Source organism: Vipera ursinii (genome assembly GCF_947247035.1).
Source record: "Vipera ursinii genome assembly, chromosome: 4".
NCBI lineage: Eukaryota > Metazoa > Chordata > Lepidosauria > Squamata > Viperidae > Vipera > Vipera ursinii.
Window position 1 is genome coordinate 89718866 of NC_139514.1, and position 13593 is coordinate 89732458.

The window sequence follows — 13593 nt, forward strand, 5'->3', positions numbered from 1 at the left end:
AAATCTTATTTCCTGTTTCAGCCTGTGGCTACTGCCTGTAGATGGCCTTGGGCTAGGCTGAAACAGGAAATAAGATTTGTCCCGTGTCTGGGACTAAGCAAGTGTATTCTGAATGCTTAAAAAACATTTAACACACACAGACACAGACACACAGACACACAGACACACAGACACACAGAGACACACACAGACACAGACACAGACACAGACACAGACACAGACACAGACACAGACACACACACACACACACACACACACACACACACACATATATATATATATATATATATATATATATATATATATATATATATATATATGCAAATTATTCAAATTGCTAATAAAGAATTTGGGAGGCTAAGATGATCATTTCGAACTCATTTTGTTCTCATCAGTTAGTCATACCCTTTATCTGAGATTCGAATCTCAGATAAAGGGTATGACTAACTGATGAGAACAAAATGAGTTCAAAATGATCATCTTAGCCTCCCAAATTCTTTATTAGCAATTTGAATAATTTGCACAAATAATGAGCTGTCATAGTTGACTATGTCCTGTGGATAAGCCCTGAGCCGGGCCAAAACAGGAATGAAAGAGTTAATTAGCAAGGTCCATTCAAAAAGCCTTGACAAATACTTAAACATATATATATATATATATATATATATATATATATATATATATATATATATATATATATATATATATATATATATATATATATATATATATATATATATATATATATATATATATAAATGTTTGACAACTAATATGGTAGTACCTTAGAGGAAATGTATGTCATGATGAAGTGCAGCTTTTCATATATCCTAGATAAGCAAATATGGAAATAGTTGAATTGCATCTCAGTGAAGCAAAAAAGAAAAAAGTTTATTGTTGTATATAGTAGGTAAATTATGTATTATTTTTAATTGAGCTTCCATCTCTTATGAAAGAAAAAGTTAGCCTAGGGGCCTAAGGATAGAATTAATATTTTATTTGTTTATCAAATTTATATCCATATTTGGATCAAATTATTCTGCAGTGAAAAAATTATTACTATTCTATAGTTCTGGAATATGAATCTTAGCTCAGATACACCAGACAAATTGAACAGGAAATTCGGTTCTTTAATAGAATGAAATAAATGTGTCTCAGCTTAAGAGGCAAAGTAATGCATGTGGCTTAAATAAAGTGTAGCATTAAGTACAATTTTATACACTATATTATGTAAAATATTTTAGAAAATGACATCCATTTTAATTTGCCCAACAAAGTACCAATGATTTTGAATAACTCTTTCCTAAGAACAGTGAGAAGCATTTTCCAAGCAATACTAGCTGTGAAATACAGTGCACCTTTAATTTTTAAGGATGTTCATTTGAAATCCAAATAGTGTTCATGCAATGTTAATAAACCAGTTTTATTTAGCTGGCCTGTTTCAGCAGTGCCTGCATTCACTATCTATAACGTGACTTTCTGCTGACATTTATTGCTGTGAATTAAACTGATGATTCAGTGAATCTGGAGCTAGTTCCCTGACATTTTTTACTTAGTCTCTCCCTGGCAGAGTAGATATATTTCTTCCCCTGTTCCCTATTTTTTTTTCTTTTGTTCCATTCTCTTTTAAGACATTTTAAAAATATTTATTTATACTTTTATTTCACCTTTATTATTTTTATAAATAACTCATGGTGTAGAAGTATTTAATACTCCTTCCTTCTCAGTTATTAAATCCTTATCCTCCCTGTCTGGTGAGGACAGTTAACTGATATATTGCTTGCAATCATTTACAGACACCATAAAACAAGAGTGGGGAACTATGGCTTTTGTGAACTTCAACTCCCAGAATTCCTAAGTCAGTCATGCTGGCTCAGGAATTGTGGGAGTTGAAGTCCAGAAGTCATAAATGGGCCATAGTTCCCTACCTCTGCCATAAAACCAGGTCCCATTATAACCAAGTGCACATACTGTCTGTAAATTTTCAATCACTTGCTACCTTGTTTTACATAATGTACATAATTGTAGCATAAATTACAGAAATATTTATATAAATCAGGGCTGTCCGATCTTGGCAACTTTAAGACTTGTGGATTTCAACCCCCAGAATTCCCCAGCTACCCATACTGGCTTTGGAATTCTGGGAGTTGAAGTGTACAAGTCTTAAAGTTGCCAAAGTTGGACACCCCGATATAAATGATGTAAAAAAATGGTTTGGACTAATTTGAATTCAGGTTTTCTGCATCAAAAGTTGAATTAATAGAGATCCATAGAATAAACAGTTTAGTACATTCCATGGCAAGTTTGATGTCTTTAATCTGTTTATTTGATTACACATTGCTGTATTTTTACCTCCATACTCCTGGCAAGCCAGATCACATCCCTTACCAATTTGACCAAATTTACAGTCAAAATAACCAATGTACACATAAAATGTTAGAACAGCAAATGCATAGGACAATAGTCTAGTGAATAAAGATATTTGGACTGTAATTGATTGTCAATGAACTTGAATCATGCAGCTGCAGGAAGGAAGAGTAGATTAAATTCTCCTGAATTAATATCAGTATAGAAATAGGTTTGGGGCATTCCAAATTAACAGCATTGCATAGACTATTAAAGGGTATTATTAAAGTCAATATTACTATATGCAAGAACTTCCAAATGAACCATTGGACTATCTTACTTTAATAAAACAATGGTTAACGTTTGATTAAAAATGGTATAATTTCTTTTTTCTTAAACTGAGATTTATATATGCACTCACCCCTGAAAGGATGGCTATTTAGTTCAGGAATTTTGCAGGAATTGTAAAATGATGGAGGGGACCTTGACATATGATTTTGGATTTAATATCCATATGTTTGTTTGTTTGTTTGTTCTTTTTTGGGAAAAGAAATATGGTTTAAATTTGTGAATGTGATGTATGGGCATTTAAGCATTATATCTGATGTTTTCTGCATTGGAACTTTTGATTTTTGTAATAGGAAATGTAAAACTGCATTCTTTTGAAAAAGAAGTGTGAAAAACCAAAAAGCTACCAAGTCAACAAATTCTATGTACAACATCACGATACTTAAAAAGGTCTAAAATATAGGTTAAATTAAAAGTAAAGTAAAATTAAAATGGAATCCAACTTACATTCTTTAGTGTTTGGAGGTGCCAGTGAACACGAGTAACAAACCATCCCATAAATATTCCGAGGCCTGTTTTCTAACATATAATAGCTGGAAAAAAGAGCAAGACAAAAAAAAACTAATAAAACTGGGTTTACTGATAGTAACTATGGTCGAAGTAATTAATTACTATATAAACGCCCTACTTTAAATGCTTCAGTGTTATCTATTTCCCTTGCTTGACTAGAAAAGGTCCCTTCTCCACTGCCTCATAAGATTAGTGAAATCAAGCTTGAAAGGTCCGTGGCATGACTGATATCGGTCTAATCCGACATACATTTGTGCATAAAATTTGCGGGAAAGTTCAACACATGTTTCTAAAATTAAATTTTCTGCACTAGAAATCTCTTGCAGTGGTAATCTTCCAGACAGAACCTAGCCTTTACTGACACAACAATAATATCCTTAGGTACAGAAAAATCAAAGGTGTAACCTGGTTAGGATAAACACAATAGTTAAAATAAACACCCGATGAGTTTATAGGTGCTTTGGCAATATCCTGTGTTCAGCTGGGCATGCACAAATGTATTTGCCAATCCTCAGTTTGGATTTTATAAAAAAATTAGCTGGGAAGGAACTTAAGATTTATCCCATATATCCATTCCCATTTTGCTAATGATAATTATATCAAGGCAAGACATCAATGCATTCATGTGGATTAGGGAACAGGTTTCATGTTCCTTTATGATGCTTTCTCTCTAGCCTCAACTGTTACTCTGTTACTTTTAGGAAACAAAACCTGAAATAACATTGATAGATAGCAAGTTCTTTGGCGCAGGAATGAAGACGAGGTAGCTGAGTACAGGGAAACTCATATTTTATTTTGTGCAGAATCTGTACTGGGCAAATGGCTGCAACTAGCTGCAATGTATAGTCTAGCCCCTAGGCGGCAGCCAATAGGTTTGTAACAACCATTGCCGCCTAAGGATAGCCAATTGTAGCGCTGGAGACTTGTAGTCTGGGTTGCTGGAGAGCCGTTAGCTGCTCCAGCAACCCACATGTTATTACTATGAGCCCAGTACATATCAAGCATTATGATGAATGCTAAGCAAAAAGTCGCTTATTTGTAATTAGGAAGATATAAATATTGCTACCCTACTATTTGCTTTGGGTAGGATCCAGAATTAGAGAAGGTCAATTAGGAATTGGGAAAGTGCTTAGGGCTGCAAAACTCTGGATAGCCATGAGATGGCAGCAAGGCTATACAGAAAACTAATTCCTATGTCATCCAGTGGTCATCTGGATTTAGTCAGGTCTATTTCTATTGGGTGGAAAAGAGCTTTATTGGCAGGAGTGGGTCATGCAAAGACCACCCTTGTACCTTCAAAAATGTGCCTGGTTTTGGAAGCACAGACCATCCTCATTTCACTTCTTATTTCACTTCGCTCTGTAAATTAGGTTTTAAATCATCAGTATTTAAGCCATGACTACCTTTTTACGTTGCTTGCTATGTGAAAGTAAAAGTTTCAGATCCAAAAATCAGTAGTAATTTCTAGTTTTAAGAAAACAGCAGGTGTGCATTTGAGTTGATATTTGCTTTAATAGTCTTGTTTCTTTTTTTAACACAAATCTTTGGGACCACCTTTATTATTTATGTACAGATAACTATCATGCATTTAACTGATGCAGAACAATGGACCATGCACAGAATGAAGATTGTAAGATTGTAATTAAATCCTTACCCAGGGAGACAAGGTCCACATTCAGCATCATTTTCTTTATCTCCAGGTGTCATCACTGTCGCCCGAAAGAACCCTTCACAATCTTTGTGTCTCCGGCAAATATGATATCCACCTTTAGAAAATTTTTCTGATGGGCATGGGATGCAGCCATAGTCTTCATCTCTAGTGCCATACCCACATGTCTGTGACAGCAAAAGCATTTCAAAGAATCCAATTTTTCAATGACTTTTACAAACAGAGGGAATTGATGGTCCTTCCCCCTTTCCTCCACCACCCTCCTTGGTAGATTGCCTGAAGATTAATTTGGTAGTGTCCACTTTGACTTCCTGATTGGATTAAATAAGAATTCCAATCTGGAACAGAGTAGAGATGCCGAGATCTTTTTACTGCACTGTTCTCCAAATTCAGTTTTGAAGGAAATATGAAGGCATGTCTTCAGTTCAGTGAAGAAAGACCTGGCATGCCTTTCTTATCATTGACTAGTCTAATAAGAAGAGTACCTGAGGGCAGCCCTTCTTTGGGGTGGCATCTAGCCTTTGCAAGACCTCTCTGACCCCTCCCCTAGATGTTTGTCGCTGGTTTCTTGTTTCTGGTCGACAGTAACATTTGCTTGTTTTCACTAAGCTTATATGACACACAGTTAATCTCATTTTAATCATAATGTTGACTGTCCTTTGCTTTTAAAAATATTTTTAACTCTTTGGGTTTTTATCAACACTGGCTCAGGAGTTCACTAATTACTCAGAACCACAGCTACCCAGGCTCAGGCAAAGTGCATTTGAAACCACATAGTCTTCAATGTGAAAATGAAGAGACTCTAGCAAAGCCCTTTCACTGTGCATCTGTCCTGCTTATTTGCATTCAAGAACTGAAAGGTGGTGATGTACAAAGGATGAAAAAGAATGAAATATCAGGGCAAAGCCTCTGTTACTGCTGGTTCTCTGAAGGAGGGGTTCTAAGAATCTCTTACGTACCGCTAGGTTTATGTAAGACAGAGTTTTATTCTCTCTTAGTCAAAATATGGTGCCCATTAAAAAAAATTGCTGCCAAGGATAATTAAATTTCTAAGGCAAAGTAATTATGGGAAATTGCACTGGAGAGAAACTGTTCCTGCTTTGCTGGACTCACCAACCTTGTCTGAAATCCTATTTGGAGCACAACGGCTATTTTCTTACTTCATAGCAGTCCTGTGAAGGCTATTTTCCTGACAGTGAGGAAATTTAGAATAATGATACCCTGCACCACAGGGAAAATGACATTGTTCATTGCCACTGTCGAACAAGACTAAAAAAAGTGTACTTTTGTTGGCCTATGGATTTAATTCACTACAGATTTCTATTTTTATTTGGACAAATAAGAACATCAGAAATTGCCTTATAGAAGGCCAAACATATCTAGTCTGATATTGTTTACTGCTTTGGCTAGGAGGCAGGATTCCTCATCCTCTCTCTCTCTCTCTCTCTCTCTGTGTGTGTGTGTGTGTGTGTGTGTGCGCGCGCGCGTGCGCGCACATGTGCATGCATTTCTGTTTTTCTCCTTATGGAACATTTCTCTTTTCAGCTTTTGCATGAAAGACACATTCACTATATCTGTATGAGGACAGAAGGAGCAATGCTTTTAAAAATATATTTTATAGTATTTTAAACACATTTCTTAATAACATTGTTATCTTATGTGATGCATTTTTCAGATTGGCACCTTTAAAAGAAGTGATCTTGAGAACATGACAATGACAAGGAAAACTTACCATATAAGGTTCTTCTCCTGGCTCACACTGTGGACACTCGTGGCACGTTCCAGTTGTCTGATTGTAATACTCATTTTCACCACAATTAGAATATTCAGCATTAGCACAATACACAAGTGATGCCTGTATCAAAAAGTAAAGCTTGGTCACTTCTACTGCCAGGTTGTCATAATTACTTAAAAGGAGAAATGATGGATGGCTGAATCACTGAGCTTAAAACATACAAACCCACACCTCCCAATACTATGGGCTACTGCACATTGAATATTCTATCAAAGCTCCCATCATGGATCTTCTAGTCTTTATGGGCTGAACCAGACTGCCTTGAATTCCTTTTTCTTGCAATAGACAAACAACTTTGTGTCTACTCTGTATCTGACAAGCAGGCAGAAATATGAAGAATGTAATATTTGGATAAGTAGTTAAATATTAAAAATTGTCCACATCTTTTTTTTATTGAAAAGTTTTATAAAAGTTACAATATAAACCCCAAAACCAACCCACCCTAACCCCCCCTCTCCCTCCCCCACTTCCCAGAGCTGAGTACAGGGTTACAAATATAATAATCATAATCTAACAATAACCAACTATATAAATAAGCAAGTCCATAATGCGCTTTAACTCCCCTTTAACATAAATATAAACAGATTAAAAGTAAACATAATAATAATAAAAACATAAACAAATTAATATCCTAATTATTAAACAATACAATATCCAAGTTGTTAAACAATACTAATACTAAAAATAATAATATCATATAATTAAAACTAATAAAAATTCCACTATACTAAACTATTAATAATAATAATACTCTAAAATTTACTCATAAGCTAAATGGAACTTTTTAGTCCCATATTTACTCTGAATATAATCTATCCATCTTCTCCAGACCGAAATGTATCTTTCTTGTGAATGATCCTTCAAATAAGCAGAAATCTTAGCCATTTCTGCTAAATTTGAGACTTTAAGCGTCCATTCTTCTATAGTAGACAAGCTCTCCTTCTTCCAATATTGCCCTACCAATAACCTTGCAGCTGTTATCAAATGCAACATCAAGTTAGTTTCTTTAGTATCACAATCTGTAATAACACCCAATAAAAATAATTGTGGAGTAAACTTTATCTTTCTCTTGAAAATCGTTTGAATGTTCCACCAAATCTTAATCCAAAAAGCTTTTATATTTCTACAAGTCCACCAGATATGAAAATAAGTAGCATCCAAACTGCCACATCTCCAACATTTGGGCTGTAAATTAGGATACATACAAGACAACTTTTTAGGATCCAGATGCCATCTATAAAACATTTTGTAAAAATTTTCTCTTAAATTTTGGGCCTGGGTAAATTTTACATTTCTAACCCAAATTACCTCCCATGTATCCAATGGAATCGGTTCTTGAATATTTTGAGCCCACTTTACCATGCAATCTTTAACTAATTCCATTTCCGAATCCAATTCTATTAAAGCATTATAAAGGGCAATATTGTTTGAAGAAGATGCCTAAGGTCATTTCCACATTAATGGCTTATAGTATCTTATAAGTGTCATTCATTTATCACTGTGCCATCATCATCATCATCATTATCATATCACTTCAACAATGGCTGGTTAATGCTATGAAAATACCATAATACACAGGTGCAAAAATGACCAACATCTTTTCTGCAGAATAGGAATCTCCTTTCACAAATGCCATTTTGTTAAATTATCTGTTTGACATAATAAAGGAGGTGAAAAGGATATGACTTTTAGATGTAATGTTTAAATTGCAGAATTATTTTATGTGGTTTACGAAGGATTTGTAACAGTTTTATAACACTTTTTACAATGTCCAGTTCCAAATTCCCCATGCAACCTTGTTGTTGTTGTTGTTAGTTGTGAAGTCGTGTCCGACCCATCGCGACCCTATGGACAATGTTCCTCCAGGCTTTCCTGTCCTCTACCATCTTCTGGAGTCCCTTTAAGCTCACGCCTACTGCTTCAGTGACTCCATCCAGCCACCTCATTCTCTGTCGTCCCCTTCTTCTATTGCCCTCAATCTTTCCCAGCATTAGGCTCTTCTCCAGTGAGTCCTTCCTCCTCATTAGGTGGCCAAAGTATTTGAGTTTTAGCTTCAGGATCTGGCCTTCTAAAGAGCAGTCAGGGTTGATCTCCTCTAGGACTGACCGGTTTGATCGCCTTGCAGTCCAAGGGACTCGCAGGAGTCTTCTCCAGCACCATAGTTCAAAGGCCTCAATTCTTTTGCGCTCAGCCTTTCTTATGGTCCAACTTTCGCTGCCATACATTGCAACTCGGAAGACCATGACCTTGACTATACGCACTTTTGTTGACAGGGTGATGTCTCTGCTTTTTAGTGTGCTGTCTAGATTTGCCATGGCTTTCCTCCCGAGGAGCAAGCATCTTTTAATTTCTTGACTACAGTCCCCATCTGCAGTGATCTTGGAGCCCAGGAAAATAAAATCTGTCACTACCTCCATTTCTTCCCCATCTATTTGCCAGGAATTGAGAGGGCCGGATGCCATGATCTTGGTTTTCTTAATGTTTAGTTTCAACCCAACTTTTGCACTCCTTCTTCACTCGCAACAAGAGACAGGTTTTTTATAAGTCCTCTATCCTTTCAGGTCAGAGCTTAGGGTCAATACCATGGACTTTGTTGTTTTTTTCACACTCAGTTTTTTTAATGAGATCTAAGTTTGCTTTATTCTTATTGAGTTATTAGTATTTTCAGCTTCAATGTGGACATCCTCCATGAGAGTATGGTCAGATAGTATGACAGTCATTCTGCGTAGAGGCAAAGCCTCATTGCATTCTGAGAGATCACCCATTTTATGCTCCCAGCATTTCAAATTTGCCAAGCTAGTACCAAAAGCAAAATGAAGTAAAAATGCTTTTATTAACATAAAAGTACAGAATATTCTATGCCTTCTTAGTAACGCTTTCTAAAATTAGCTATCTGTAGCTATTGTTCTCAAGAACAAAGGAGTCCATTTCCACTTATTTTCAGAATTTTTCTGAAGCAAATATTACATTGAACATAAGATAGTTTGGACTATATAGCAATTTCAGCATTTCAAAATTAAACAGATTATTTTCTTTTGAGAACATATTTTCATTTGTTTCTTTTTTTTAGAAACTTCAGTTATCCCCAAAGTAAGTGTGAAGAAGCTGAATGATAATTCCCAAAACCTTTTTCCTTCTGTTAGTTGAAGTTTATAAGCTGGAGATTTTAAGCTTACTCCAGGTTCAGAGGATCATAGAAGTACAGAATTGCTCTTAAAATTGCCCCAAGTTTATTCAAAGTTTATGCTTTCTTACAGACAAAGGTTTGCATATCACTACATTCTCTAGCAGTGTGTAAGATTGATCTGCTATATTTATCTGCTATATGCTCTCTATCGCTTGCGGTCTTCTTTCTTTTACCACGTGGTGAAGTAATGGAAACTTCTGATCATATTACAAATTTCCAGTAGGTTTCTTCCTAAACTTGACAGAATTCATGTCCAATAAGTCTGTCATTACTATTACCTTCTGGTCCTTTGAAAGATATTCTCCTTGGTTGAGTAGTCAGTGAGGTAAACCAATAACACTATTACTTTTGCTTTTCCCCCCAGCTTAATGCAATCCAGATGTTTTCTACAGTAAGCCAAGGTCATCTATCTGAATTTCTGAGCAAACATGCGTATTGTTAACATAGAACTTCTCCTTCATTTTCATTGCTTTTTAAGCACTCTATTGTAATTGTGAGAATCTTGTCTATCAATTTACGGTTGCTTTCCTATAATGAGTTCAGCCTCTCCCTTGTTTATTTTCCATGCTGTGATCCTTGATTTATCTCAGGGGTCTTCAAACTTGGCCCTTTTATGACTTGTGGACTTCAACTCCCATAATTCCTCAGCCAGCATGCCTGGGTGAGGAATTATGGGAGTTGAAGTCCACAAGTCATAAAAGGGCCAACTTTGAAGACCCCTGATTTATCTGAACAGTGAAGGCCATGAACTTTATGAATCCATGTTCTTCATTTTTAATTGACCAGCTTAGTAAGTCCCTATATTGGACTTAGTTCTTCCAAAACCTGTTTTTTTCAGTAGTCTTTGTGAGAGGCAGATCATCTTGTCACAGCAGTCTATCACCCATTAATACAAACTATGGTCCCAGAAACCAAATCTCTTCCATTCCTACTTCACAGACTGGAAGAATGAAAACTATAGGAGCTGCTAGGAAATTCTGCTCTCTTCTCTCTCCATCTCTATCCAACATAAACCCTGGAACTTGTGAAAATAATAAACATTACATATGCTTTGTCAATCAGATCAACATAACCTATTGAGATTCAACAATATTAATGACATTTATGGGTTTGATTTTTTTAAAGACATAAACAGGTATTTTTAAAATGAAATATTCTGAAGTAGCTACATGGAAAATTTTGGTTCTGGTTAATAAAGCACTAATGAATGGTTCTTTACTGTCAATTTGCTACAGCTAATGGATGGATCTACAGCTTATGCATTCAAAATACCTACTATGAGAAAAGGGAAAATATGAGTCCATCTGCATTCTCCCAGATACACCATATTATCTTGATAATTTATCTGAAAAGAAAAGAAAGATTAACTGTTATTGCAGGAAAAAAGATCATATTTAAAATGCTTTCTTATGCATATTACTTAGAAATCATTGTCACTGCATAATAAGAAACTGCTATAAAAATGTCTTACTTTTATATGAAAAGAATGGTTAAAGCAATTCATCAGTTAAAGCCAAGTTGTTCTGAACAAAAAGCTTAAGAGACAAAAGAAGTTATTATTTCCAGAGGATGACATTTTTAATTAAAACCACAATAGATTGGGAAGTGTCTCTCCTTATCCCAAGAGGCATGGTCCCAATTTAACTGTGGATGTGTTAGCCCTCTCAGGTAAACCAGACATGAAACACAACTAGATGTGCTAATCCTACTTTATTGTAAGGATACATTAACAGAATCTTGCAAGTCTGAAGGTACAAACTTCCAGCAACCACTTTTAACTGCTTGATCCACAAAGGTAAGTCCTTCCTAAGTTTATTTCTCTGACCATTAAGCTGCTGAAGGTTCTTCCCTGCCTTATCTGATTGTTTTCTAGGTAGCATCTCTTTTCTCTTATCCCAAAGGTCATCCATACAATCCACCATAGAATGAGATGGCAGACCTGGTTTATATTATTAAAATCTGAGTGGAAGAGAAAAGTTCTGCCCACCCAAATTTTGGATGTGCCACTGGCTGTTTGCATCCATGAAACTCTGCAGGCATCGAGAGCATGATGTTGCTCATGCTTCCTGGTTTGAAGGATCATATGGGTTGCTTGTGGATTGTGTTTTGTGGATTAGTCTTCTTGTTACATTGTGTTGTCCTTGCCAGAGATGTATAACATTAATGCTGGGGTGGTAGTAAATTTCCACAATCTGATAGTGCTCAACTTGCCTTCCTTGGTGAAAGGTCTGGAATAGCTCGGGAATTCGTGGGAACAATGGCAACATGGATCTGATCCAGTTTACTGAGGGCACACATGAGATCTGATTTTGGGTTTGGGGCAAATGGAGGAGACTGAACTTCTCCCCTTGTTATGGATAGACCATGCTTGACTGAAGTGGCATGCTTTTCTCCAGAGGGGAGGATCTGTTAGAGGGGCCTGTCCCAAGCATCTCTTGGATTTTCAGAGGGTCTTGGGGAGTTTTCTGGAGAGATCATGGGCTGATCAATCAAAGTATGAATTGCTAAATAAATAACATGACAGACAGACAGGCAGACTCTAGGTTGAAAGTACTGCCAAATTAAACAAAAAGAACTCCCAGATTTAAAATACAAAAACAAACGCTCTTTTTACCAAAAGCATGACAGGCAACTGATTGGATTCATTAATTGTTTTTTTTTTCTCCAGTGAAATTGTTGGGGAAAAGGGAGTAAAAATCCTGCCCTTCAGCAGATGAGGAAAAAAAGAACAAGCTTTTGCTATAAAAGGTATATGCTGCAGGGTTTTAACAAATTAAATATCTCTGATATTTGAGGTGTGGCTGTAACAGTGTGGTCTTTTCAGAAAGCATTAACTCTTTTTCTATGGATCTATTTTGAACACATATCTTTTAAGTTATTTTCTGAAACTCAAGGTAGTGTACAGTAGATTTGGTTTACATTACAGTGTCCAGTTAAATAATGGCACTCTCTCTTACACATACAGATGTTATTTTTAAAATCAATACTGCTGATGTCATAAGGATACTACTGAACTACTAAGTAGTAAACTCCCCGCATATGTTCCTTCTAGCAAAGTAGACTAGCTCAGACAAGTTACTGTATAGATGGGGAGAGGAAGGAAAAGAACCTGATCTATCTATACATAATTTCTTTAGAACACAAAACAACCGTCAGCCTTTTAAAAAGTCTTATTCATTTTCTCCGGAAATGAATGAAATACATTTTACATTTTTATTTGAACCCCATGCAGTTAAAACTTCACAACTTTGATTAGATGTTGCATCTAAAAATTGCTTTATCAAAAGGCAGGCAGAAAAACTTAGTCTAAATATAGGTATTAGCAATACCATTTCACAATCACATCTTTTCTTATTCCCTTGTACTCTTATGCTCTTGAGAGTAGAATCATGTCTTCATAACTATGGAAGGAAAAAAGTCTCCTGCATGTCTTATATAGCTTGCTCCTTGTTGAAGTTTGCTAATATTCTAACAACCATGTATTATTCCACCAGACATATTCTGAGAGACCACTCCCAACAAGGATATATTTATCTGTTCCTTAGCTGTAGCCCAGGTATGTTGGCTGGTGCATAAACATTGTAATGAAGATTAATTCTACAATATATAAAGTACACTAGATATACATTATCTTTATAAAAGAAGAGGGTGTCAGCTTATTTTCCAAAACACCAGAAGGCAAGACAAGAAACAATGGATGAAAACTAATCAAGGAGAAAAGTAACCTGGAATTAAAGC

At 35.8% G+C, this 13593-nt stretch overlaps 1 protein-coding gene across 1 annotated transcript in view; it reads right to left on the minus strand.

The window, feature by feature from the left end:
* Positions 1–11194, minus strand: part of EDAR (ectodysplasin A receptor) — a gene marked incomplete at its 3' end in the record, with an annotated part of 27826 nt that extends 16632 nt beyond the window's left edge. The window contains exons 1-4 of the mRNA XM_083361779.1: positions 11132–11194; positions 6606–6728; positions 4859–5040; positions 3142–3227 (exon numbers count right to left, since the gene is read on the minus strand). Coding sequence (XP_083217905.1) covers positions 3142–3227; positions 4859–5040; positions 6606–6728; positions 11132–11182 — 442 coding nt within the window. The 5' untranslated portion in view covers positions 11183–11194. The remainder of the gene's footprint in view (positions 1–3141; positions 3228–4858; positions 5041–6605; positions 6729–11131) is intronic.
* Between the last annotated feature and the right edge of the window lie 2399 nt (positions 11195–13593).